The sequence below is a fragment of the Python bivittatus genome, unplaced genomic scaffold (assembly GCF_059951505.1).
Source record: "Python bivittatus isolate LINGU-HERP-01145 unplaced genomic scaffold, Pbiv_v1 ctg000350_np1212, whole genome shotgun sequence".
Taxonomy (NCBI): domain Eukaryota; kingdom Metazoa; phylum Chordata; class Lepidosauria; order Squamata; family Pythonidae; genus Python; species Python bivittatus.
Window position 1 is genome coordinate 33,221,046 of NW_028277074.1, and position 26,203 is coordinate 33,247,248.

General features: G+C 36.7%; 1 protein-coding gene across 2 annotated transcripts in view; it reads right to left on the reverse strand.

Moving 5' to 3' along the window:
• Positions 1-26,203, reverse strand: part of NHS (NHS actin remodeling regulator) — a 247,593-nt gene that overhangs the window by 11,195 nt on the left and 210,195 nt on the right. The window contains exons 2-7 of one of the 2 annotated variants that reach the window (XM_088144890.1): positions 17,505-17,657; positions 15,118-15,248; positions 10,743-10,805; positions 7,898-8,090; positions 4,296-4,427; positions 294-3,269 (exon numbers count right to left, since the gene is read on the reverse strand). In XM_088144890.1, the coding sequence (XP_088001016.1) occupies positions 294-3,269; positions 4,296-4,427; positions 7,898-8,090; positions 10,743-10,805; positions 15,118-15,248; positions 17,505-17,657 (3,648 nt within the window). The remainder of the gene's footprint in view (positions 1-293; positions 3,270-4,295; positions 4,428-7,897; positions 8,091-10,742; positions 10,806-15,117; positions 15,249-17,504; positions 17,658-26,203) is intronic. The other variant, XM_088144891.1, reaches the window with a different exon arrangement.

Below are 26,203 nucleotides of genomic sequence, written 5' to 3' on the forward strand. Positions count from 1 at the left end.
ACTGCAATCATGTGACTGCGGGAGTGCTGGGACAGCTGGAATTCTGAGGACCGGTCATAACCACCATTCATTCAGAGCCATTGTAACTTTGAACAGTTGCTGAATGAATGGTCATAGGTCAAGGACTACCTGTTTATTTCTTCAAAGGATCATACATTTATAGCTGCAATATGCTAGGTTCCACTGAAATTAATGGAACTCTGCAAATTATCCATTAATACAGTCAAGTAACAACATGATCTCTAGCATTAAGTGCTATCTCATTAGTAACACAGGAATAATCAAGAACTAACCTTTTAGGGTATCATCTTCTGTAGTTCCTTGTATCTCAGCTGCTCTGCTATCACTGTCATCTGAGGCACTTTTGGTTGGAATACCTGACACAATATCATTTTCCTGCTCAGAGCATTTTTCACTGAGTGAATCTATATTTGAGATCTCTGGTTCATAAGTGATATTCTCAGGCACTTTGTCATCATGTTGGCTTAGATCAAGCTGATGCTTTAGCTGATAACAAGTAACTGCTCCCCAAGTTAAGGAGTCAGACTGGGGAATATCTTCATTTAGTGGTTCATATTTCAACTTTTGTTCACAGTGTGCAGGCAATTCATATGGAAACTGCACGGGGTCAAGACTCTTATCCTGTTCTGACCCACAAGTAATTATTTTCCCTTCAAGATTGCTTGAAAGAACTGTTGTGCCTTGTGGAAATTGTTCAACAGAAGCCCCACAGGCTTTATTAGTTGTACTCTCTAGTAAAATTTCATGTACTGAATGTATTTGATCTGGTACACTTTTAGCTGCTGGAGCACCCTCCTCTAATGAGCTTAGATTCTCTTGACAGGTATTTTTTTCACTAAAGGTTAAACTATTTTCTGTTTCTAGTTGTTCTGGGCTTATCTGTACTGGAGAGGGATTGATATAGGACACTATGGCATCTTCTATGAAGTACTGATGTGACATTTGTTTCTTATTTACACGTGGTTTCATTTTACATGAAGAAATAGCAGTTACTAAACTGTGTTCTTGAATGTGTAGAAAGTCTGGATTGTCTTTCTGTTTAATTTCTTCAGGCTTATTAATTGATCGTAGATGTACTGACTTCAGCACTGAAGGTGTAATAGCAAGAGCTGGTGAGGAATTAGAATTCAGTGCTTCTTCGATTATATTTGATTTATTATTATTAAAAGCATGTAGCTGGGGTCTATGAGCATATGGTTTAATCAAGACATTATGAAGAGCACTTAGGTCAAGATGAGTAGGAGGTATAACTGGAAGTTCTAAGTCTTTGTTTAAAGATAAGTTGCCATCTTTAGAAGAAGATTGTTGTAATGAGGATTTCCTTTCTGGTACTTTTGGCTTTCTTTTACTCCCTCCTGGGGATAGGGGACTAGAAAAAAATGCTGTTGGAAATGATGATGTTGGGGTTTCTGACTGACTGGAATATCCACTTGAGGGAGAAGCTAAACCCGCCAGTTTTTCTGGGGAAGCCAACTTAAACTCATTCTCAACTGAAGGCAGAGAAGGAGTGGTGGCTCTTGATCCAGACTGTGATGTTTGAGATTCAGAACTTTCTGGTGACTTTATGCATTCTATGACCGTGGTACCCGTAGCAGTGCTTGAATTAGATAAAGACCTATAGGGATCATTAGATTTCAAGTCATTTAGAAGCCAGAGATCTGCATAGTGAGATTGTTCAGCACCTTCATCTTTAAATGATGCAATATCCATGGTATCAAATGGGAGGCCTTTTACATCACTCTCATCCTGATTATCCCAGGACTGTTTCTGTTTACTTGGCAGGTTAGCATTTTCTACTCTTGAAGGTGTGTTTGCAAACTCAAGGGGCAGCTTCATTTCCCTGGAAGCATGAGGCATGTGCTGCTGCCCACTAGTTATCTTTGGTTCTTTCTTCTCAGAAATATCTGTTCTGCTGTCAGATTTCCTTAAAGATGAACTGCGTTTTGGTGGGGCTGGCTTCGCCTTTGGTTTCTTTAGAGAGATGCTCGGTTTTCCTTGCTTCCTATGATCTATATAATCCTGCCAATTGCAGTGAGCAAGATTGGAAGCAAAACTTGTATTCTGGCCATTCTCAGAGCCCACAGCTGCATAGTTACAAATATAACTTTTATTTCCTTTGAGTCCGCAGTCAAAGTGCATGGAGGTATAGTAGCCTTCAGTATCAACTGAAAAATGTGAGCTAGTGTCTGCTTTATCAGATGGAGTCTTCTCTACAAAACTATCATAAGTGGCCATGCTTGTAAAACTTGGACAGCCCAGACTATCGGTCTTGGGGTGTTCAGGGCTGAAATCTTGATGGCAGGATGCATCATGATGATGATGCAAATAATTCCATTCACTGTCACTTGTATTGCTGTTATTAGGGTCATCTAGTAGATCAGTAACAGTGGAAGTGAAAGAACTTGCCCTGTGGCCTCTAATTTTATCTATCTGTTCACTGTAGTGTTCAGTTATGAAAATACTTGAATCTTCATTGGCATTAGGGGCAATGTTCAATGATAATTCTGAATCACAGTGTGAAGAACCTGTCAATGGAGGTGAGGCAGCAGGAGGAATTGTTTCTGATGTTTGGGAAGGACATGTTGAGCTACTTCCACTCCAGTTTCCACTAGATGATTGATGATCATCTTTCTGGTCCATGTGACTGCTGAGAAGAACCCCAGCTGTGGAGATAGAGTGAATTGGACTTCCAAAGGTATCAGAGTTTGATGAAATATCACAACTTCCAGAATCTACCATCCTTGATAACCTTGACCTCCCTCTTTCATTTGAGTTATGATCTGGACTATGAAGATGCTGAGAACAAGATAAGCCCCTGGGATGATGTTCCTGTGAACAGTGGTTATTAATGGCATCCTTGCTCTTTGTGGAGATTCGTTCTTGGTTTGTTAAAAAGTGTTCTGCTTCATATGCTGACATTTTGGCACCAGTGTTGTGGTCTTTTTCATTGGTTCTAGCACCTTCACGAGGAAGACTCCTTGATCGAACACGATTGCTCATTGATGTAAACATAGAGTCACCATTATCTGTCAGCACCAATATGTTACCAGCTGAATGAGATAGAGAAGCTACTGCACTCTGACCCCTCTGAGCTCGTATTCTTCTCCGGGATGGAGCAGCAATGAGAATATCTTCTGTTTGGCACTCAGAGTCTCTGGTACCTGATCTCCTGTTGATGTTATTAGAGAAGTCTGGATTTGCATGCACAATGACATTCCGTTCTCTTGCTACTGGTGATTCATCAGAATCTAGGATATATACATAAAACTTTGTGAGACATCACAGCTTTCCATTAGCTAACAAGCTATGACATTAACATTGGCCTAAAAAGTTCACAGGGTAGGTTTTAGTTTTATAAAGAAGAATTAAAATAAAAATAGTTGCTCCTTCACACTTGATGTTTCACATAACAATGCTTAACATTACCAAGGATGATCCTTACTGTAGAAGAAAAACTAATCTGGACAGAGGATTCAGTGGGGAGAAGGAATATTTAATGTATGACTGCAATTCTCCCAAGTGGTGTTTTCTCTGCAGACATGAAATGCATATTTGCAAGGGAATAATCATATCAACTGCATCTGAAATCTAAGGAGCTGGCTGGTTTTATGCCACTCTGATCTTTCTATTGTTGCCATAATAGAAGCATACTGAGTCTTTCACATGACAAGTTTAAATGACTTTAAGCTAGTTACTACTGGGATACTTCAGTGTAAGAAAAAACTAAGTGAGCTTGTCTAATTGAATGAACTTGATAGTTAGCAATTAAGAGGAAAAAGTTAAAAGTTAAAAATGGTGGAAAAAAACTAGTTGATAAAGTTTACAGAACAGATAATATGTGGAGAGTTGTCTGGAATAGATCTTCTAAATGAATTAGTCTGTGACAACTTACCAGCACATCACAGGGAAACATTTGTTAGGTTTTACAAGAAAAAATAATTTAAGCTACTTACTTTTCACGTACAAAGCAAACTAAAAGAACAAAATTCTACAGAAATCAGGTAAGATTTTATTTAGACCATGCGGGCTGGATGTATATCTGCACTACTGAGGGAAGCCCACAAACCATGTAAGTGAAGCTCCTTGCGCTCAGTCTGTAAGGAGCAATATAGACGGGTGGCAATATTCACAAAAAAGATGAAACAAATAAACCATACCAAATGCATAATACTTGAAGCTACAATCAGTAGTTTGGAAAACGGTTGAGAAAGCAGGCTAGAGTCGCATTAAGGCAGTACTTCGGCTCTCTAGGCAAGATTTTATTTATACTCCACCTATTTCTTGTTGGACTCTTCTGGGGATGCCAGAGATGGTCTTTCTCCTCCTCAGTTTCCGTCTTCGCTGCAGTACGGATTGTGAGTGAACAAGCGAGCAGCGAATACTAGCCTCTCGGTCAAAACCAACTCCTGCAATCCATAAATAGGTGACATTAGCTTTTAGAAACAATGGTTCTGACTGGAAGACTGCAGAGGGTCTAGTAAACATTTCAGATTATGCCTGAAAATAAGTAGAAGACAGACTTCACAATTCTGAAAAATGTTTTTTTCATATACCACAGCTTACCCACATTGCTAAAGCTCACAAAAGAGAGAAGGAAGTGAAAGGAATGGGAAGAAATTAGCTACTCTCCTTGTAAGGACTATTTACTGAACTGTTTTTCAAGATTATTATGTTCTGGAGGCACTGATATGTATCAAATGAAAATTAGCATTCTGGAGGATGATAAAAATCAGCTGTAAATTACTAAAAAAAGAAAAAAAGAAAGAAAGATTCTATGCATTGCAGGTGTGTTGTGGGGAGGTTAAGATACTAAGACAAATCCAAATGATTTTTGTATTTTCTGTATGTCAGTCCATATAAAATATCATTCAGACTGATGTTATATCTGAATCTTGAGATTGCTTTCTTGGTACAGACAAAATAAACAAGTTATCCAAATATTTTGCCTCCAACTGGCAGAGGGTTTCTAAAGCACCAGGCAGGATTTATTTGCCACCTGGTTTTTAGATGTGAAGATGGTTGAAACTGAAGTTGGAACCATCTGAATGCAAAGCATGTGATGCCTCACTGAAGTGGAATTTAATTTTCTACCAAATGCTTCCTCCTCCCATTGATGACATGGAGAGAGTCCTGATTCCATTTGTTCATAAACTTGGCAAGACTATTTTCTAAACAAATATATCACAGCCTTATCTCAGCACTAACGAACTCATGGTGTAATTTGAAAGACCACCAGATGAACAGAAGTAGGGTAAAAAAAAACAGTGATAAAACAACCCCATTTTTAATCCAAACATTTATACTCTCAGTATCAATCAGAGTAGTAACCGGATGGACTGGGTGCCAGTGCGCATTATTTGATTGGTGTATTCTGAAATGTTTTATTATTAGTTATCGATTTATGCTTTTAACTATAACCTGCCAGGAATCAATTTGGAGCACAGCCATCTGTTAGGGACTGGGGGGGGGGCAAGAAGTGACAAAATGCACACAAGTATCATGACTTATGATACAAGTACATAATGGTGGGGTTTGCATCACAATATAATTGCATATATCATTGTACATCATCATTTTTATATCACTGTGACTTACTGAAGATGCCACTGTTTTGGAGTTCAATGGTATAGAAAACTCTAAAAAAATAAATTACTGTGTACTGACATACACAGTAATTGTGGTGGTAGGTTTATAATAATAGCTTAAGTTGTACAAGTATTCCCACTAAAACCTGATATATTACAAAGATATACTAAACCAGAAAAACATTTAATGCATTGTGTAGTTAAAATGGTAAGCTGAAGGTAATTAGAGAGTACATAAAAGCACTGCAAATAATTCAATGTGGCATTTTGATCAAGGGCAAAGCATTCAATGGGAACACATTTCCTGAAGCCTTCAAGCAGCTGCAGATGCTTTTGCTGCACAGACTACCCTGACCAAAATGTCTTCTGGATATGGCCAAAAGACACTTCTGTTTCTCTGAAGGAAGTCTCCCTTCAGTGATAGGAACTGATTTCAGCCATGTTGATCTTGGCTTATAAATAATATATTCTTCACTAACAGTATGACTTATAAAACCTGTAGTAACATGTTTAGCACTTTTTTTTCTCCCCTTCCTTTGTAAGTAAGCCTCTCAGATCCATCTTCTGATTACAGAGGGAAATGTCACAGTGAGTCCTAGCTCTCAATCACCAGATCAACGGACCTAATGCTATATGGATACCTCACAGCAGTATTCGTTCTGGTTGGTTTAGGAATTTATTACAGTACTTTCTGTAGCACTGTTTAGCCAAATGTCACACTTGATGAAGCCTACTTGTCCATTTTGGAGTGGGTTGATGAACTACATGGACTGGCTGCCCATGTAGCCATCCTGTAATTTTGTATCAACGGGACCCTCACTCACATGGCTGTTGATATGGTTGGTTTTCTTATTGAGTGGGTATGATAGGATTGGGTAAAAGTTATGTAGCATGGTTTCTTGAAATTTATGGAAGTGTGAATTTACCTTGCAAATTTCATTCATAGGACCACCCTATCTATGTGGAAGTTCCATGAATCACCTCTCATTAGTTCTCCTAATCTTCTGAATGATATCATGACACCAGAAATATTATTTTCTATGTTGTTTTAATTGCAATGTCCCTTATGGGCCTCAGTAGTGGATCTGTTATTGCTCACAGCACCAAGCAGACAGGGAATCAGTTCATTGTGGGTGATGGGTGATGGCAACAGTAAGAAGCCCCTTCATTTCCACAAGACTTTGGGTAAGACCTTGATAAACCTTAAATATATCAAGGTTTCCAGTGGTGGCTTTGATACTTTGAGGAGCTGATTCAGAGGAACACTGAATTCATGAACAAAGTGCCTCTTCAAAGTATTTACATAGATCTAGTGGTTATCACTTGAAAAGCCCAATATCTCTTTAAAAAAAAAGAAGAAGCAGAGGTATGCCCCTTGTTTATTGTTTTTGGCAGGCAACTGAGATATTTTTATGCCACTGGTGGCTATCAATTTTTAAGCAGTGTATTAACTTTGATAGTGGCTATTTTTATTTTTGATTACTTTGTAAAGGTATTATTATTTTTGTACTGTGTAATGATATGGAAACCTTCATGAGCACTCAGAGGCAATACTGTATATAGAGAAACTTTTGAGATCTAAATGGATAGCTTCCTCTACTCTTCATGACAGTTTTATTTTTGGCGTAATGCTCCCTCTCCATGGAATGAGATGAAAGACGAATGAGCCGATACAGCTAATTCAGAGACAGTACTAGACATGGATTACCATTTTGACTTTATATTGTGTGTCTCTTTCTCTTTTTATGACAATCCTAAATGGAAAGTAGATCTCTATATATTATATGTGGATACTGCCTTCTGATAAGTGAAGGGAATTTTAAAATAAATCCTATAAATCAATTAGAATATTACTCCTACACTTTTGGCTTTGAAGCACTATGGAAGGCATTCAAGCAAATGCTAGAATGCTACTAATTTGCTGTAGCACTCATGACAATAACATAAGTTGTTAGTGAGAAATATTTCACTGTTTTAAGGGATATTCCAGCACATAACAAACATGAGTATCACACAGTTGCTGAATACAACTACGCCTTTTTAATCCAATTATATCAACGTCAGTGTCCATGGATAATCACAGTATAGAAGTTTAATGTGAAGTCATTCTCACTGAATGTAATGGGACTCATTCCCGTCTTAGTGGATATCAAACTTAATACTTGTTTCAGAAGCTTTATATTTGCTGTTTGTAAAATCCTACATTTAGAGAGATACTGTGATAAAATAAGTGATAAAATACCTTCAAGTCAACAACAACAACAACAACAAAAGAAGTAAGAGATTTGTACCAGTGACATTGATGGGGATAATGCAAGAGGAAATCACTTGGGCATCTTGCTTCATTTTTTCCTCTGGAGTTGGGAGAGGTAGTGCTTTGCTCCAATTTGTTTGCTTATCCAGTGTAGAAGGTATATTATGTATTGGGTTTTTCGGCCTCTGCCCTAACATGACATCTGTATCTTCTTCCTCAGAAGGGTGGGACTGTAAATAAATACAATCAAAATCAATACCCATGACAAACAACAAGATGGTGAGAATTGGAAGTAAAAAAAGGAAGGAAGAGTTCTTTGGCGCTTATAAGAATTTTTTTTTTCAATGGTCATATAGCAGATACAAAACATATCACCTACTGGAAACATTTAAGGCATCACCGCTTAAGATGGATGATTGTAGTTATCCCCATTATCGGTACCCATCTTTGTTGTCTTGGAAGGGAAGAAGAGAATTGTAAGGCAATGCATCTGGAATGCACTAGCACTGGAAGGCTAATTTCAGAACTGGAGATTAACATAAATTTTTAAGTAGAAGTTTCTAATTCTGTATGCTTATGCTTAGCAGACATCTGGGTTATCTGTATGATCCATGCCATTTCTGCAGCTATATGTACGTTTGAATGTATTCATTTTGTTAAAAATAAGCATCAACAAACATTCATGTCACATTAATTGCATGCAAACTTACAAATGTATACTTAACAATTTACATATGGCTTACAACCATACCTGATCCTGAGTAATATTACTTTAAGCAGCATTGATTTCAGTAGAACTGTAGTATGGCCCTAAGAATTGTTCTCATGAGTTCAACATATTTTGAAAGAAGTACAGGTAGTTTCCAGTTTACAAATGAGTTCCGCTCCCAAGTTCTGTCCTTAAGCCAAATTTGTATGTAAGCCAGAACAGTATTATTGTATAATATTGTATAAGTAATATTGTGTAATTAACTCAAACCATTGTGTATTTAACTCAAATCGTTGTGTATTTAACTCGAATTTTGCTACAATAAGCTCCGTTCTTAACTATGGGTCGTCTGTAACCGGGTGTTCTTAACCTGGGGACTGACTACCTGTACACATAATATTTTAGATTTTTAAAATACCTGATTTAATTTCAAAGCAAAGTCTCTCTGAAATTAACAGAATTGAAACATAGGAGCCCCAAGGTATGCATTTAGAGTCAACTAAAGGGGTGCATTCACTGTGTCCATATAACATACTTAACCATGTCAGGTTATGATCTAGTGGATGTATTCACAAATCCTGAGCTTCAGTAGTGCTAACCCTGGGGTAGTTGTTAGCAGCTGCTGTGGAATACAAACCTGGCTCATTTGATTAATTTACTGTTTACCATATGGTGTTGGACCAGAAAATGGGTTTTTGGTCACCAAGTTAAGTGTGTCATGCGAACACAGCCATCTGATAATAAATATCAGATATCAAAAGGAAAATTAAAAAGTAAAGTTTGAACCAGCACCTTTAGAATATCTAGTAATCATGCAGATGTAATTCAGAACACACAATTTAAACAAGCATAAAAGAGAAAAAGGAATTAAGAGAGACCAACGACCTCAAAGCATAGAATATTTTTTTAAAAAAGAAAGCAGGGCAGTTGTGCTTTCTCGCTTTACTATGTGAGAGTAAAAGATTAGGACAATGTGTGCAAATGTTCACAGAACTGAAAAATGGCAACTACTTGAATGATAAATACATCTTTTCCCAATCTTTAAAGTGTGTATTTTTCATTTAATCTAACATTATACTGTTATATACTGGAAGAAGTCATCATGAAGAGTCTGTTTCTTATCTAATTTTAGTTTTCAGCTTCGGTTCTGATGACTCCTTGATATTTTGCCTTTATGTTTATTTGGAAGCATTTCATTCTTTTAGCTGCCGTTAAAGGGATAAGATTTAATCTGTGCATTTTTAAAATCTGTCAGAGCATTTAAATACTTTTATTTTTTATAACTAAGGACCACAGTCAAATTAACTTTAGTTTATTTTTTTGTAATAAATGTTTTGCCCAACGTTCCTGCTGACGGCACAAAATAGACTCACAATCATTCTTAATCCCCTACGTCTATGCTGAAGGCTGCACTTCACAGCGATTTATGCAAGTTACATCAAGCTACTTTTCTTACCTTGTCAGAAATGGCTGCAAAACTATACACAAAAACATAAAAGGGACCCGTCTTCTTGGAAAATATTTCTGTCCATCTCTGGGTTAGGAAAACACTGCCACTTTCTTTATCTGTTCAGCTTTTGTGCTGTCCCTAGCAGCCATGAATAGTTCATATAAACTACGAGCACAAAAGACTTTGTTTCCTAGGTAACCTCTGAGCGAAAAAAGTTGGTGCATGCAAAAAAAAAAAGCCCCCCCTCCCCAAATAGCCTGCATTAGCTTGCATTTTGTGTCCAATACCTTCCCTGCATAACAATGTCTTTGGACAAAGGGAGTGAAGTGACCTGACCACAATCTCTGACTGTCTGCCAGCAGTGTCTCTTCAGCAAACAATAGCAGTGATAACAGTCCTTTGACTGGGTCCATGCTGTGGCTTTAATATCATTGGACACATTCTAGTAGTTTTTTGAGATTGCCATCTATTTTTTTTCAGCTGCATACAAATTTAGTACAGGCATTTAAAATTAATCAGCAAAAGGAAACTTGCTCATCTACTTTTAAATCTAGTAAAACTTAACACCAAATGGGAGGGGTGAAGAAAAGTTGATGTTCTTTGTCGATAAGAGCATGAAATAAAGACAACAAAATTAGTCAGCCAAAAAGCAGCAGGAAACAGGATTAGGGAGTGAAAGGGACAGATTATATGAGAAGGTTTTATTTAGTGATCTTCCAATACCTTTTTACTCCATGGGGTCATGTGGCAACACTCAGTGGGGGAAGACGAGCGGGTTCTGTAAAACTATAAACATGAAATGTGGGGGGAGGGGGAAATGATGAGAAAATTAAAACACATAGAACAAATGTTTCTGTGCTTTTGATCAAAGTATATCTGAAATGCATGGTTTAGCATTAAAAAGTTTCTTCACTGCATACTGTCCCTGTGAGAAATAAACAATATAAATCTATAAAGTTTTTTGTCATGAGAACCCATTTATCAATCATAATTTGTTCCTTAGTTTCCATATGTTTATTTAGACAGAGTGGTTAGCTACATGGGGAATGTTAATGGGCATAAAAGTAATCATGTATGCAAATTTTTCCCAAACAAGCTCTCTGATAGTTGACAATATCATCCTTAAGGCAGCAAACCATGTACTGATTGTTTAATTCAATTCTCTCTGGTTTCTGGGGTTTTAGAACATACTATGTAGTCAAACCATTGAAATGGGTGTGGACAGTATCAGATTTGTAACTTTTGCCTATTAATCTCAAATCATCCAGTCATGGAATTTCTTCTGATGAAATGAACTGTGTATAACTTATAAAGAGCTAGTACATCACAGGATGCAGAGTTGTAACATACTCCAAGCGTACCATCTTTGGTCTAACAAAAGGCACTCTGTTTAAAAAACAAACAAACAAAATCACTGAAGTTTTTACTAGCCTAAGTTTGTAATATGAATTTAGATTCCAAATCAGAGAGTTTACCTCAAATACAAAAAAAGAACTAACCCCAAATTTATTCTTTTGCTTGGATATTGAATGGAACTGACCTGTCCTCACTTGATGTGTTAGGTATCATTAGAGACACACTCCAAATTTCATGCCCCTGGAATGCTGGTATGGAAAAGTGGTATGGAAAAAGAGCAGTGAAAGAGAGAAGAGGTTTTTTGGAGGGCTGCAGGCTCCTGGCCAGGTAAAAGACACTTTGGACCCTGTGCTGCTTCTGATTATGACAAGGATGCTATTAGATACAAACACAGTATGGCATAAGCCCAATAACGCTTGGTTTGGAAAGGTGAGGATGGAGGTGGGGTAGTGAAATAGTTAAGCCCAGTTCCAAATCAAATTGAGGCAAACTTGTTGATTGCTACAGAAAACACTGATCAGCATATAGTTGTGCTTATCAGATGCTTTGGACTTTAATTACTACCCTCCCTGTCAACTATTTCCTCTCATGTCATGTGAACTACCTACCAGCGACTGAGTTGGTTCACCTCACCCCAAAGACTGAAATGACATCATAGAGGTGTCCTGTGAAAATGATCATGTCTCCATTGCTTTTGTAGTTTTCACCCCTTTGCAGCCACATGGGGGACATGGGGTGAGGAAGGTTACTACAAGCCTGTCCATAGTAACACCAACCTTAATCATACCACCACAGAAATCTTTTTTAAAAATGTCTTCCAGAAGGAAAACCATTAAAAGGCAGGAAATGGGAGAGAAGGGGCAGACATTTTTAAAATTCATTTATTGTTAAATTTATACGCTGCCCATCTCCCCGAGAGGGTGACTTCTAGCCTTCTTTATCAGGGATGGAGCACTAAACACATGGTAACTTGTGTTGTGGGCTCCCAAGGCATATAAGTGAGTGTATAGTGGCTCATACATATTGTTCAGACATTGGTGTTGTATCATACAGTTCATTTTTCGAAATAGCACTTCCCACCATCTCTTTTTCAGGAAGTAGGTTGGCTTTGAACATTTCTATGCTGTGAGGCAGTATTTCTTAACCTTGGCAACCCGAAGATGTATGGACCTCAACTCCCAGAATTCCCCAGCCAGCATGCTGGCTGGGGAATTCTGGGAGTTGAAGTCCATACATTTTCGAGCTGCCAAGGTTGAGAAATACTGGTGTAAGGAATTCTGCTACAGAAATTGGTTCTTCTTTGCATCAGGCAGAAGCCCAACTCATAATCCAACATATGAGGTGCAGAGTGCAGCACTGCCATCCACAAATACAACATCTGTCTGAAAGTGCAGGACTCCAGCTCATATGGAAGTCCTACTGCAGACAGTCACACCGTTCCAATAGGCACTGGCTCTTAAATGATGTCATCAGCATGGTTCAGAGAGGAGAGTGGTATAGACCTATACACAAGAAGGTATAATCTTAGTAGATCTCCAGATTAAGAATATCTTTTTTATTTCCCCAGAAGTTTTTTAAAAGAGTTATTAAATGCTTTTCTGCTGGTAACTTTATTATTTAACTTTATTTATTATGGTTAACCCACTGCAGCATTAAAGCAACTTTTAATTTTTTCTCTGTAATATTGTCTTTATTGTTTTAGATTAATTTGTTTTATATTGTATGTACAATATCCAGGAAACTGATTGCCATAGGTGATGTAGAAATGTAATAAATCAATAATAACATTGTCCATATGACTTAACGTTGAAATTGGCCACGGTGGCTGAGAATGATGGGAGTCATAATTCAAATGTTTGGAGGGCACCAGTTTGGGGAAAGCTGAAAGAAAGACAATGAGCTGCAAAACACCATACACTCTCAGCACAAAAGATGGTTTGAGAAGACAATACTATGGAAAGATAGCCTTCTTCAAATACAATAAGAATTGTTCAACATTGGATTCATTCATTAAGTGGTAGCTTCCCTTCACTTGATGTGTTCAAGCAGAGGGAGGACAGCCATCCATAAAGGATGCTTTAACGTGGATTCCAGTAGAGAATACAGAGTTGGACTCAGTCACCAAAAGGTTCCTTTCTAACATTTATGATTCTGTGAAATCATTAGTATACTTATGCTGAACTTGCTAGTATGTGAATGTGTAGATGCAATGTTAAAGCATTTATTGTAACTAGATGCTACACAATGTAAGTGAAAGTGAGGCCTGTGAAAGTGTACAGAAAAACATGGAAGAATTACTTCTTTCCTGATTCAAACATTAGTTTCAGTGAAGGCAAATAATTGCTATTGTGCTGGCTTTATTTTCTTGAAATGGATGTGCAAATTTTGGGGGGAGGGAAGGTATGCCAATTTTTACCTAGTACCAAAGAGAAAGCATGTAATTCAGAATGGCAGGCAGGAGAAATTCAATTCCATGAGAAGGAACATGTCCACTTGATAAACAGAAACCAGGGGGCATTACATTCACTTTTCCATTTCAGAACCTGGCAAACATCTTTTCAGTCAGCTCACTGACTGCTATCCTTTAAACAACTTGGACCAGAGGAGACATTCAGAGGGACAAGGAAAATGTGTGCTCCATCTAATCTCGGATGGTGTCTGGTGAATCTCATCTACAGTTTTATAGATCTGACTTGAGAATTTTCCCTCCAGAAGCAAACTGAGTCAGCTGATCAGGCAGGGGTATCTACCGCAAGCTGAGATTTCATCAACATGAAAAAAAACCCACATCTGATGCTACAATGCAAATTTTGCAGTGACACAAGTACAAAAGGTGTAGAATTTGCATCACAGCTTCATGATGCACTGTTCATTTTCTCTCTTTCCCTGCTGTAGATACCCAAGTGATCATGTGATGCAAAGCAGAACCATTGGTCCACAGATAGATGGTACCTCACTTCCCCCTCTATTCTCATAGAGTGCTTGAAAACTTTAGATGCCCCAGAGTAACAAGGCCACTTTCTTTCAGTGTGAAACATAATAAAACCAGCCTTTTCTAACATGGTGCCCTGTATCTGTATTGGTACTACAATTTCTCTTTTGCCATATTTGGTGTGAATTTGAATTCTGGAGTTATAGTCCCACCCACCTGAAGGATAATAGTTTAGAAGAAACTAAGCCATTCATCAATCCTAAAGAATCTTGCGATAATTTTTTAATTGTCATTTGATAAAAGAAGACTATTTGATGGCATCTTCTCTAGTTAATACACCAGCATGACTATTTTATAATGGAACTCTTCATGCTATTGCTTTATTGATAATTATTGCCACCAATAAATGCATGTCCCCTGGTGCAGGCTCCTTCTGACTAACACAAATGGCTACCCATCTGCTAAAAATTATCCTGTATTTAAATTTAGAATTTATAGTGATACCAAGATAAAGAATATTGTAAACATTTTTAAAAAATCTGTAGCTTGATTAGGAAATGTAACAGTAGGAAATTGAGATAGGAATACCATATAATTGTTGTTCATTTTGTAATCTACTGATAATTAAGCTTCACCTTTATTAGCAATGTGATAGAAGCTTGGCAGATGCTGTTTCTCCTGGCATTACCTGGCAAATTTTTCTCTGTCAGTTGACATTTAAAGACAAAGATGTTTGGCTGGATAAATTGCTGGTAATGTAAACCATACTAATACATCAGAGGTGCATTTAGGAGACAAGGCGGAACTTACTTTTAGCAAGCGATGGTCCTTAGTCTCTTTTTTCTTCTTACTGTAGATCACAGGAAAAGAGGGAAATGGGGGAGCTACCACAATTTGGCTCACAGTTTTTTGTTCTCTGTTATCACCCTGGTTTCGGTGCTCTGTAAGCAATAACAAGAGCATTGTTCAGCAAGATATAAATTTAAAAATAGGCTCCTGACATAAAATACCTGTACTTCAATCCAGATGCGCTGCATGGTAACTACACTTAGTTATGAATTACATACAGTAACTGTCTATACATAGTTCTGCCAATATATTTTGACTTTCGGAATGATTATCCTCATGTTGTAAATGGTATAGTTACTGAGAATGAAAATGTGGGTTTCTCTAAAGTCTCCTAATGAATTCACGCCACAAACACAGATATTTGATTGGAAGTATCTCTAAACTGCTACATTATCTCATTCAGTGAAAAGTGGTGGAACTTTCTAAAAAAGTGGCTCCCTCAGTGATAAAGCCAGTTTGGTGTAGTGGTTAAGGCATCAGGCTAAAAATTGGGAGACTATGAGTTCTAGTCTGCCTAAGGCACAAAGCCAGCTGGGTGACCTTGGGCCAGTCCCCTCTCTCAGCCCTAGGAAGGAGGCAATGGCAAACCACTTCTGAACAACCTTGCCAAGAAAACTGTAGGGACTTGTCCAGGCAGTCACCTGGAGTGAAAAACTGACTCGAAGGCACAAATGCTTACTTACAAATATTCCTCAACTAATTCCTTTTTCTCTATCACTTTGCTTTTTATTGGATTCTATGATGAAACTTATACCTGTGAAAAATGTAACACAAAAAAGACAAATTCTGTTTTCATTTGTTCTCCTTCATTTAGTACCTGCCACTAATAAAGCCGACATGGTAATGAATGAAGATGTTATGATGTAACTTTGACTATCCAGAGACAAAAAATTGCTCTACAAATGATGTAAAACATCTAAGGCAAACTTGAATGTGATTGTATTTTGATAAAAGGTTTTAAAAATAACAGTACAGTAGAAGTATAATGTATAGCTTAAATTATATATGGCATTAGCTTTTGGAAACATATTAAAAGTCTGGTCTTAGTATATTTTTGTTTTATATTCTCTGTTTAAGAAATTATTTCCTGACCACAAGATGGCAGAAGAAGATTAAATTTATCTAAAACAGCTATGATGCAGAACAGCTAACATACAGAACAGCTCTATTATAATGTTAATATCACTATAATAATATTTTCCTTTTTAGCTCTTTGCAATGCTTTTAAAATAAGTCTTACTCTCTATTTACTAAGAAATTATTTAATATATTATTTTAAAGCAGTTACCCACATTTTTAATATGCTATTATTTTTCTTAAATGATAGGAACTGCACAGCTTATTTATATTAATATCCAAGGGCAGAATAAATTTTTAAGAATTCAAAAGCAGAATCTATCAACTATTCCTATCAGATGGAATGAAATCTAAGTCCTCAGGTACATGTGTATTACAATGGGGGAAGGGGGAATAAATTTATGTACAATAGACCTCATCTAAACTTATTGCCTTAGCAGATGGCAACAACTAACCAAGCTTACCTTGAAAAAATGTTAAAAACAGTTTAGACCTGGTGAATAAACTTGGAGGAAAGACTGCCAGGAAATACCAAAATGTGGGCAAGATTGAGAAATTGAGAAAACAATGAAAGAAGACAATGGCAAACTATTATATTGTTCTAAAATAGCTACATGGACCTGTTCATGAAAACACCAAGAGCTGGCTTGATGTGAAGATGACATGATTTGACTTAATTTATTACAGATGAATGTTGTGTGGTTGGCTTCTCCAATATTATTGAATTGCTAGCTGAAAGTAATGACAGGGTTTTATTTTTCCTAACCAGTTAATCAAAGTTCCTGGAAGACTAATGTATACTTTATAGACCTGACCAATTAAAAAAAATTAAAGGCAAGCTGGTTTTCAAATTCACATTCCTGCAAAGTGATACGCTCAGTGATCTGTAGTACTGTTTTACAAGTGTGTTTTCAGACAGAAAAACAATGATCCTTGTACAAGAGAGGTTTTGGTAGCAAAGATAAACTAGCTGAGTGGGTTTTAGTGTAAGGATGAGATGAGAAGAAAAATTTCAAGACCTAAACTGGCCTTCCCCTGTATTTTGCAGCCTTCCCAGAATTTAAAAAAATTAAAATGTCAGAGACAACTCGGTCATACTTAGATTGGCTTTGTTGGACCTGTGACCTAACCAGTGAAAGACAGCTGATCAAAGTAAAGATGAATTAACATCCTATTAGAGAGAAACATAATCTATCATGGGCTACTATTTCATTAATTACACCAGAACATATATTTGGATTTTTGTAAATTATACAGAAAAAAAAAATTACCCCTCCTCAAGGCTCTCAAGTTCAGCTTGGCGTGGCGATGCAGCTCCTCTACACACGCTGGTCTGGTGGAAGGAAGGAAAATGTTTCTCTCCTGGTGCCAAGGTGCATGGTAATAGACATTCAGTTTGCTTTCTGCATCCAGGTTTGAGACAGCTGTAGAATCAAATGAAGAGGATACTTAGGCATTTCCAGCAATGCCCTTATTTTTAAATGCAATTATCTACGTACATCTGTATAATCCCAAATATCAATATGTATTGCAGATTGCTAATAAAAAGGATCAACATACTCTATCATTTGAAAACAGGAAAAAGTGTATACATAAACTGCTGAAAGAAAAGCGTTCTTTAATTCATCGACTTTCAGAAATATTATGATGCTAATGTATATATTATATACATATATATTATATTCTTCGAATCTGAATTTTAAAGAAACCCATTAAAATACTTTAAATAAACTACAAATATAACAGAAGGAGAAACAAAATAAAGCATAACATCATTTTTAGGTATGATTATGTATTTATGTGTACATTGTCATAATTATTTTATATCTTGACATTAGCTTTTTTTAGGTCTTAGGTAGCTACAAAAAGTGTGTTATTTTTAGATCATCTGATAAATCACCAAATTTTATTTTTGTTTCATCATTTCAGCGGTAAAATAAATTTTTATGGCTAGTTTGTAAACTGAACACATTTCCTAGCATATATTTCTAATATTCACCAGTAACTCAAAAATATGGATACATGATAATTATGAGATCATGGATGTAAATGTAAAGCAAAATAATATGCAGCATGAGTATGTCTGACAACTATTGGTACAATCTGAACTCTGGTAAATGCTTCCAGTAAATGACCCAGTGTTGCTTGTTTTCTCTCATTCACTGATAAGATAACCAGCACCAAATGTGAATTAATTGGTGTAAAAATGTCCTTTGAATTATGTTCTCTTATTCCTTCAAATCACTCATCTGACTACATTTATGACCTTGCAGATCTCAAGAGGCATGATGCTAACTAAATAAAGGATGTGAAAGGCCTTTACTACAGTAAAAGAAAGCACTGAAACTAATAGGGGACAGAGGCTGCTGAGAACATTAAGCAACTCTTTACACTGGGAATATTAACTGAGTCTAGGACTGGGGTTGGATGTTAAAGGTAGCTCACAGCCAATAATACCTGGAACTACTTCTGCACATTCATAAGAGAATACTAGGGCAGCATTAAAATATAACTCGCAAGGTAGTACAGCCAGGCTTGTCATTGTATTTGTGGCCTAGAAGAAAAACTAGGCTAAGTTACTTATTTGTGAAACAGATTTAATGTTGATTCCAAGTAACAGTTTTTAAAAGATGCTTCCTCTTGGATTTATTTAGATTTATTTTACAGCATGTCTAGGCTACTCCTTCCCAAGGGACTTTGGGCAGCAAACAACTGAAAAAGAGCAATACATTTAAAACAAGCCACTACTAAGACAATTAAATTCTTATTAACAACCATAATGGCATTCCCATTCAGCTAGGACCAAAGGCACAATGGAGAAACAGTGCTTTAACCTGCTTATGAAAAGCCAGCAAGCTGAGAGCTGCTGATACCTACATAAAGTGGGGGATCCTACTGAGAAGGCTTCCCACCTTGTCCACACCCCATGATCTTTAGCAGGTACTCCTGGAAAAAAATGAACCAGGTAGGCAGTAGGCAGGTTCTGTTCTGGTAAGGTGTTGCCTAGTATAACTTGATGCTATACTGTGTAGAGTGTATAGGGCTTTAAAGGTAACAACTAACATATTCCATTGGGCTTAGAACACTATTGCCAACCCATGGAACAACTTTCAAATAGGCATTTTTCCGCACTGGCAGGATTAAGCTGCCATCCTTTTGTGCCAGCTGTAACTTTCATATTGTTTCCTAAGACAGCCCAATGTAGAATGCATGGCAGTAGTTCAGCTGAATGATAATTAAGTGTCACCAGAGCTGGTACATCAGCCAAAGCTAAGTGAAGACTTCCTGGTCATGGTTTCCACCTTCTGTCTAAGCAGGAACAGTAATAATATGTTTAATCATGGTTTACTCAATTGGCAGGATTCATACAATATGCAAAGGCCTCACCCATGTTTTACAAACCACAATGTCTGGGTTTATATAATATGCTAAATTAAAGCCAAATAAACTGCATTATATCTTACAACAATGTATGAATAGATTGTTTGCTCCCAAACAGAAACAAACAGCTTCTCATCTCTTGTGGTGCATTATAGAAGACAACTGAGTATGTTAGCTCAAGAATGACAATATCTTATTCATATTATACCCAGGGGTCATGATTTTCTATTATACCTAAACCAATAAAAATGTTCTCTATCTCCTGATCATTCATGGCTTTTTATCACATTCTTCCAATTGTACTCTTTTCATGATTCTCTTTAGAAATGGTATGGCCTTACATCTTCATGAATAAGAACTATGGTTAATGCCATTCCCATTATCAGAATGAAAATCTAGGATTTGCAAAGGACTTGCAAGTTCTAGTGATGAGTGAATTTACTTACTGATAAACATAGTAGTGCTGATGTTACAGAAAAGGTGGAACTCTGAGCATATGGGACAGGCTACATTGGCGTGGACAAGGGGAGGTACATGCATCATGATACAACTGGAACAAAATGATGAAGTGTGACTTCACTGGTAGCCTATGACAAGCTGCCTAATCATGGGTTAGATTAGGATAATTGGTTTTGTGATTGAATTTAGACATAAACTCCTAAGAAACAACCTCTACTTAAGTAACATGTGAAGAAAGTGGAATTGGAATTTGTAAATTAGTTTCCAATTGGAAACTTATCCAAGCATGCTATTGCACGCATATTCACTATGGGATAGCATAGTGGCCATGTACCCAAACATAGGGACTTACAATATAGAGAGGCCCTGTTTGCCAATGCCACATTAGACTTTTGTAGAAATGCATGAAACAGCCAAGTAAGAAAGATTAGTCCTAAGCAATTGGGACGTATAATAAGACTCCGAACATTATTCATTATTATTTATTATTATTATTATTTATTGGATTTCTCCCCCGCCCATCTCCCCCACAATAGGGGACTCTGGGTGGCTTACAAAGACATTAAAACTATAAATATATATAAAATACATAATATATATAGAATTAAAAAACATTAAGTTAACATTAAGTTATATATGATAATAATTAACCAAATAGGCCCAGATGAACCTAAATAAGGAATCGGAAGTAGTTATTTCCTTAAGGGAGACAGGGGGCATTTTGTGAAAAAGGGGTTATAATAACGTTAGTTAAGATTCAAGAATCTTAATAAAGTTTCGTAATAGTACATAAAGGGAGGAGTGGTTATATTGGTGCATGGAAGAATTCTTTGGTGCCTGGAAGATTTGGAGATTGTTTCTTGGGATAGTTTCTTCGGATTTTTATTTTGGAAATCAAGATTGTGGTGTATATAAAAACAAAAACACACGGCATTCCATAAAGCATAGCTGGCATAGGAGGGAATCACAAAATGTAACATATCTCAATATCATTTAATAGATGAGTATTACATTTTTTTTACATGAATAGAAATCTGACATAGTGAATAAATATTTGTGCTGTTCAAAACTCTTTTTAAACAGATTAGAAAACTGTGCTGGCCATTAGCTTGTTATTGTTTCCTTTTCTCCAACACTCTCATGATTCAATACAGATGGGTTAATGAAAAAAAAATTGCATGTTATGTTTTAAAAATAATGTATGGTTAGATCTTGGCAGGATTTAACCAACCATTTATGGTAGCTAGCCGTACCCAAGTACTTCAAAACAGTAATGGTGCATACCTATTTCTTAATTAAAAGCACTGGTGAAGTTTTTGTGAAAGAACATTCAGTAAAAAAATTCCAGTAATTCCAGTACTACTCATTTAAAAAAAAAATAAAGAAAACAACAGCATCTTTTAAAGTTAAATGTGGCTAAAGTGCAAGAGGAAGAAGAGAAACTGAATCCATAGCCAGAGGAAAGTAGATTGAAGGGGAGAAGTTGGAGAGCCTGCTTTGCATGCTGAGAGTTCTAGATGTAACTCCTAGGGTCTTCAAAAGGGGCTGAGAACAACTCCTGTTTGCAATCACGGATGATTGTTTCCCATCAGTGTCAACAATACTCAAGTCGTTACCCCTTATGGACTTTTTGTGTAAAAAAGGAAAAAAAATGAACTTGTGATTTATGGTTTTGATGATTAGACAAGATAGATATACTGTAGAAAGAAGAGATTCATGATGTAACCTTAGAAAGAGAGGTTAAAATATAATTGCACTCATAACTGATGTGAAAAAGATTGGAAGCCACTTTCTTCTTTCTTTCCTTTTTTCCTTCTTTCTTTTCTTCTTACTTTTTTTTTTGCACTTTTAGCTTTTCCTTTTTTTCTCCCTTTTTCTTTCTCTTTTCTTGTTCTACTTTAGTTTGTGTTAGTTCTTCTTACTGTTAAGACTCTCAATAAAAATTATATACACACACACACATACATACACTCAAGTACTAGATGAATAGATGACTGGTGGTAAGCTGGTACAATCTGAAGAACGGGAGCTCATTGTAATGGTCATGATAATAATATTCTAAAAGAAAACCCATTATCACTTTTCCCCCTCTCTCAAATACACGGACACACAAACATTTTTTCTCTTATACTCAAAGGAGATCCAGATAAACATAGAATTTAAACAACAAATTGCTAATAAATTTCACACACATTTATACAACATGACTGCAATCCTGTGTATGCTGATTTGGAAGCAAAGTTCACAGGATGTGGTACTTTTCTCTGAACGCACAGATAAGTCACCACTTTTTGAACTCTCAGCTTAGTTGAGACAAGGAAGGAAGTAAGGTAGTGAACCACCTACTGGGACTCAACTCACTAGACAATTTGACTGCCATGAACTTATTTTATAATCTTGGGCAAATGTGTCATTTATTTTTCAGTTCCACGTGTAATAGGAAAATAAATAAATAAATAAATAAATAAATAAATAAATAAATAAAGCAAGCAAGCAAGCAATAACAACAGCAACAATTTATCTTGTGTTCAACAGCTGCAAAGGAAATAATAAAATTATTGTAATAAAAATGATACAATTATTTTGTGGAACTTTGAAGTGCTACAATATTCACTATGAAAACTATCTCAAATTACTTGTCAATGAACTAAAATTACTTTTAAAACTTTGTATAAGCTTCAGCTGATTCCAATTTTTTAAAATATCAGAAATAAATGTCAGGAACTATTTGGGATCTTTGTATAATAGCAGTCAGGAGGACTTTAACAAGCTGTCTCTAGCTGCAGTTCTAAATCGAAAGGACTGCATCTATAATTTGGGTCACTTGCTTCTCTAGACTACCCCCTTCCCCAGTTGCAAGTGCAGATCAGGACTGTGAAAAAAGTCAGTCTAAAGTCCCCTTAAACTCCTTTGTTTTTTATTTTTGAGTAACAAATGTAGATACACATAGCCACATTCTATGTGTTAAAATCAACACTTGGCTTGGCCCTTTTCAGATTAATCTGATGTAATCTGTACTCTTATTTTAGTACTAGTAAACTGATATAGAAGTAATGTTGCAGGACCATTTGCACTGATATTTCACTACTCACTACTTAGCCCAAAATACAATTTGCAAACTTTTTTTCTCTGATAATGGTTCAGTATTGTAGACAGAAATCATTCATACTAACAGAACCTGGTGAAGATATTAGACAGAAAGTTGTGGAGTCCCTATCTAAATTTTTGGGATGGGATGAAGAAGATATGGGATCAGAACTGGACAAAGTACACAGAATTAACACTAGATATGTAAAAATGAGAAAAGTGCCAAGGGATATACAGTATTTGTACACTTTGTAAGAAAGAAGACAAGATATCAGGTTTTTCATCAATATTTTGTAAACATTCCTGTATAATTTAAAGATAAATAACACAGATGTAATTTTGTTGAAAGAGATACCAACCAGAATTCTATGGAAGAGAAAGGAATATCCTTTTTGACAAACTCAGACAGAAGAGGTTACCATTTTGTTGGAATAAACTGGAAGGAATAATTTTGACATTTAATCAACAGAGAAATAGGTTGAATTCTGTACAAAAGGCAAGAGATTTCTTTGAGAGATTTAAACATGATTTGGAGAAAGTACAATTAGAACAAGGTGAAGAGATGCAACAACAGGAAGAACAGGAAAAATACAATAAGAAGATGAGGGAGAGACTACAATACTGGGTTGCACAGGTATAGACTTATCAAAATTTACAATACAGATATGGATCTTCGGTGCCTAACATGGAATCTAAATGGAGCTAATGCCCCAAAAAGAGAAAAAAGGTATTTCATTATTTGAAAAAGCTAAAACAAGATATCATTTGCTTGCAGGAAACACATATAAGAAAGAAAGATAAAAAGTATTTGATTTATAAAAATTTGGAACAAGAATTCGTATCTGCAGGGATAACCAAGAAAAATGGAGTTCTTGTACATAAACCCACAGTTGCAACCAAAACTAATAATAAACCATATATGGACTTTTTGCTGAAAGGAAGAAATGAAATGATGATTTATGATTTTGAATATTAAGGAAGATGTGGATTAAATGACTGGCTGAAGGGACTTGTATAACATCTAAGAGGGAGAAGGGACAATAAGATTGTAATTATATGTTGAAAAGGTCAGAAGTAATTTATATATTTTTAAACTTTAGTTTTTTTCTCTCTTCTTTATCTTTTTGTCCGTCCACCCTCCCTCCCTCCCTCCCTCCCTCTCTTTTCTTTCAATTTGTTTTTTATTCTATGGAAAAATTCTATATATAGAGAGAGAGAATTCTATAGAATATAGAATAAAGAAATTCATACTAGCCATCTGGCTTTCAAAAACTGAGACAGGGAGGGAATGTTTGTGAAGGGAAGAGGGAGAAGGAGGTAAAGTAGGGCTACCAAATCAGGTCTGGAAAAGTCTGGGTAACCATTAGATGGCTGTCTATACGGGACACCAAATTTTATGGGAGTAAAAAAGAATGGAGAGCTTTTGAGTCAAAGAAAAACTTTCAACAAGAAATAGTATATTTATAATGAGACTTTCTCAATTCCCCAGCCCCCAGAAGGAATATTATCACACATGTTTGTTCAAAGAAAATAACGTATATTAAGTATTTCTGAATACAGTGGTACCTCTAGTTACGAACGCCCCTCCTTACGAATTTTTCGAGATACGACCAGCTCCGGCCCCAAAAATTTACCTCGACTTGCGAACTCCGCCTCGAGTTACGAACTGGATCCGCGGCCATTTTCCCTGTTGCCACGCGGTCGCGGCTTCCTGTGGGCGAGATCGCGGTAGCAAGGAGACGTTCGGTGAGGCTTGTGGTGTGTTTTGTGGCATTTGGAAGGTTTTTGGTGTGCTTGTCAGCATGGCTCCAAAGAAAATGCAGAGCAGGCTGGCAACTGACTTTAGACAGGTTTTTCCCCAGAACTGAGCCTGCAGCTAAGAGGCAAAGAAGAGAGGAAACCCCTGAAGGAGATCTCCCCGATGTCCCTTTGGAGGGGGACTCTTCCTCCAAACAATAACTGCCTCCCCACCCCATTCTCCCTTTTCATACTGTGCTGTACTGTACTTTTTTTTCATGTTTTTGAGGTTTAAAAATAAAATGCATATGTTTCAGAACTGTTTAGCCGTATTTACATTGAACCTTATGGGGGAAATTTACCTCGGGGTGCAACCAAATTCGGAGGGCGGATTAGCCGTATTTACATTGAACCTTATGGGGAAATTTGTCTCGTGGTGCGACCAAATTCGGAGGGCGGAACGGATTAACCGTATTTACATTGAACCTTATGGGAAACTTTACCTCGACTTGAGACCAACTCGAGTTACAACCAGAGTCACGGAACGGATTAGGTTCGTAACTAGAGGTACCACTGTATTTAGGATAAGAACTATATAAATACTATATATAATTGAGAGGAGTCTGGTTAAGGTGCTGGACCTAAAATTGAGAGACCATGAGTTCTAGTCCTCTCTTAGATGTGGAACCTGTCTGGGTAACTTTGGGCCAGTCATGCTCTCTCGAGCCAACCCATCTCATAGTACTGGGTTGCAGGGAAAATAGGACGAGGGAGCATTATGTGCACTGCCTTGAGTTGCACAAATTAAAGGTGCAACTTGAAATCTAATCAATAACTAATACTATTACAGATAGAAATTGTAATTAAGAAGTAGCAGTAGGAAATGCAAACTTCTAACAGCTAAGCATTCCGAAGCAATTTCTAAAGATATTCTGGAATTTGTTCATTCTTCACATCAGAAACCTCTCATAAGGTACACCAAAGCAGAGATCACTGAGCACTGGAAAAGAAAGAGCACATGTATAGAAAGCAGCTGCTCACATCGGTTGTTTATGGCCCATTATATTTCACATCTGGAAACCCTTGTTGAAAAGATTTTTTAGTTACGTTAATGGCTCCAAGAATATGATCTCTGATTAGTGAAGGTCAAGATTCAATTATCCCACCAAGAAAGTAGGATGATCCGGTGGCCAGTTTTTCAACAGAAGACAACCTGAGCCTGGGAAATATTAGGAAAATGAATAAGAAATCCCACTTTACCTAAGTTCCTTTGAAAAATTCTGATTAAAAAAAAAGTTACCGCACC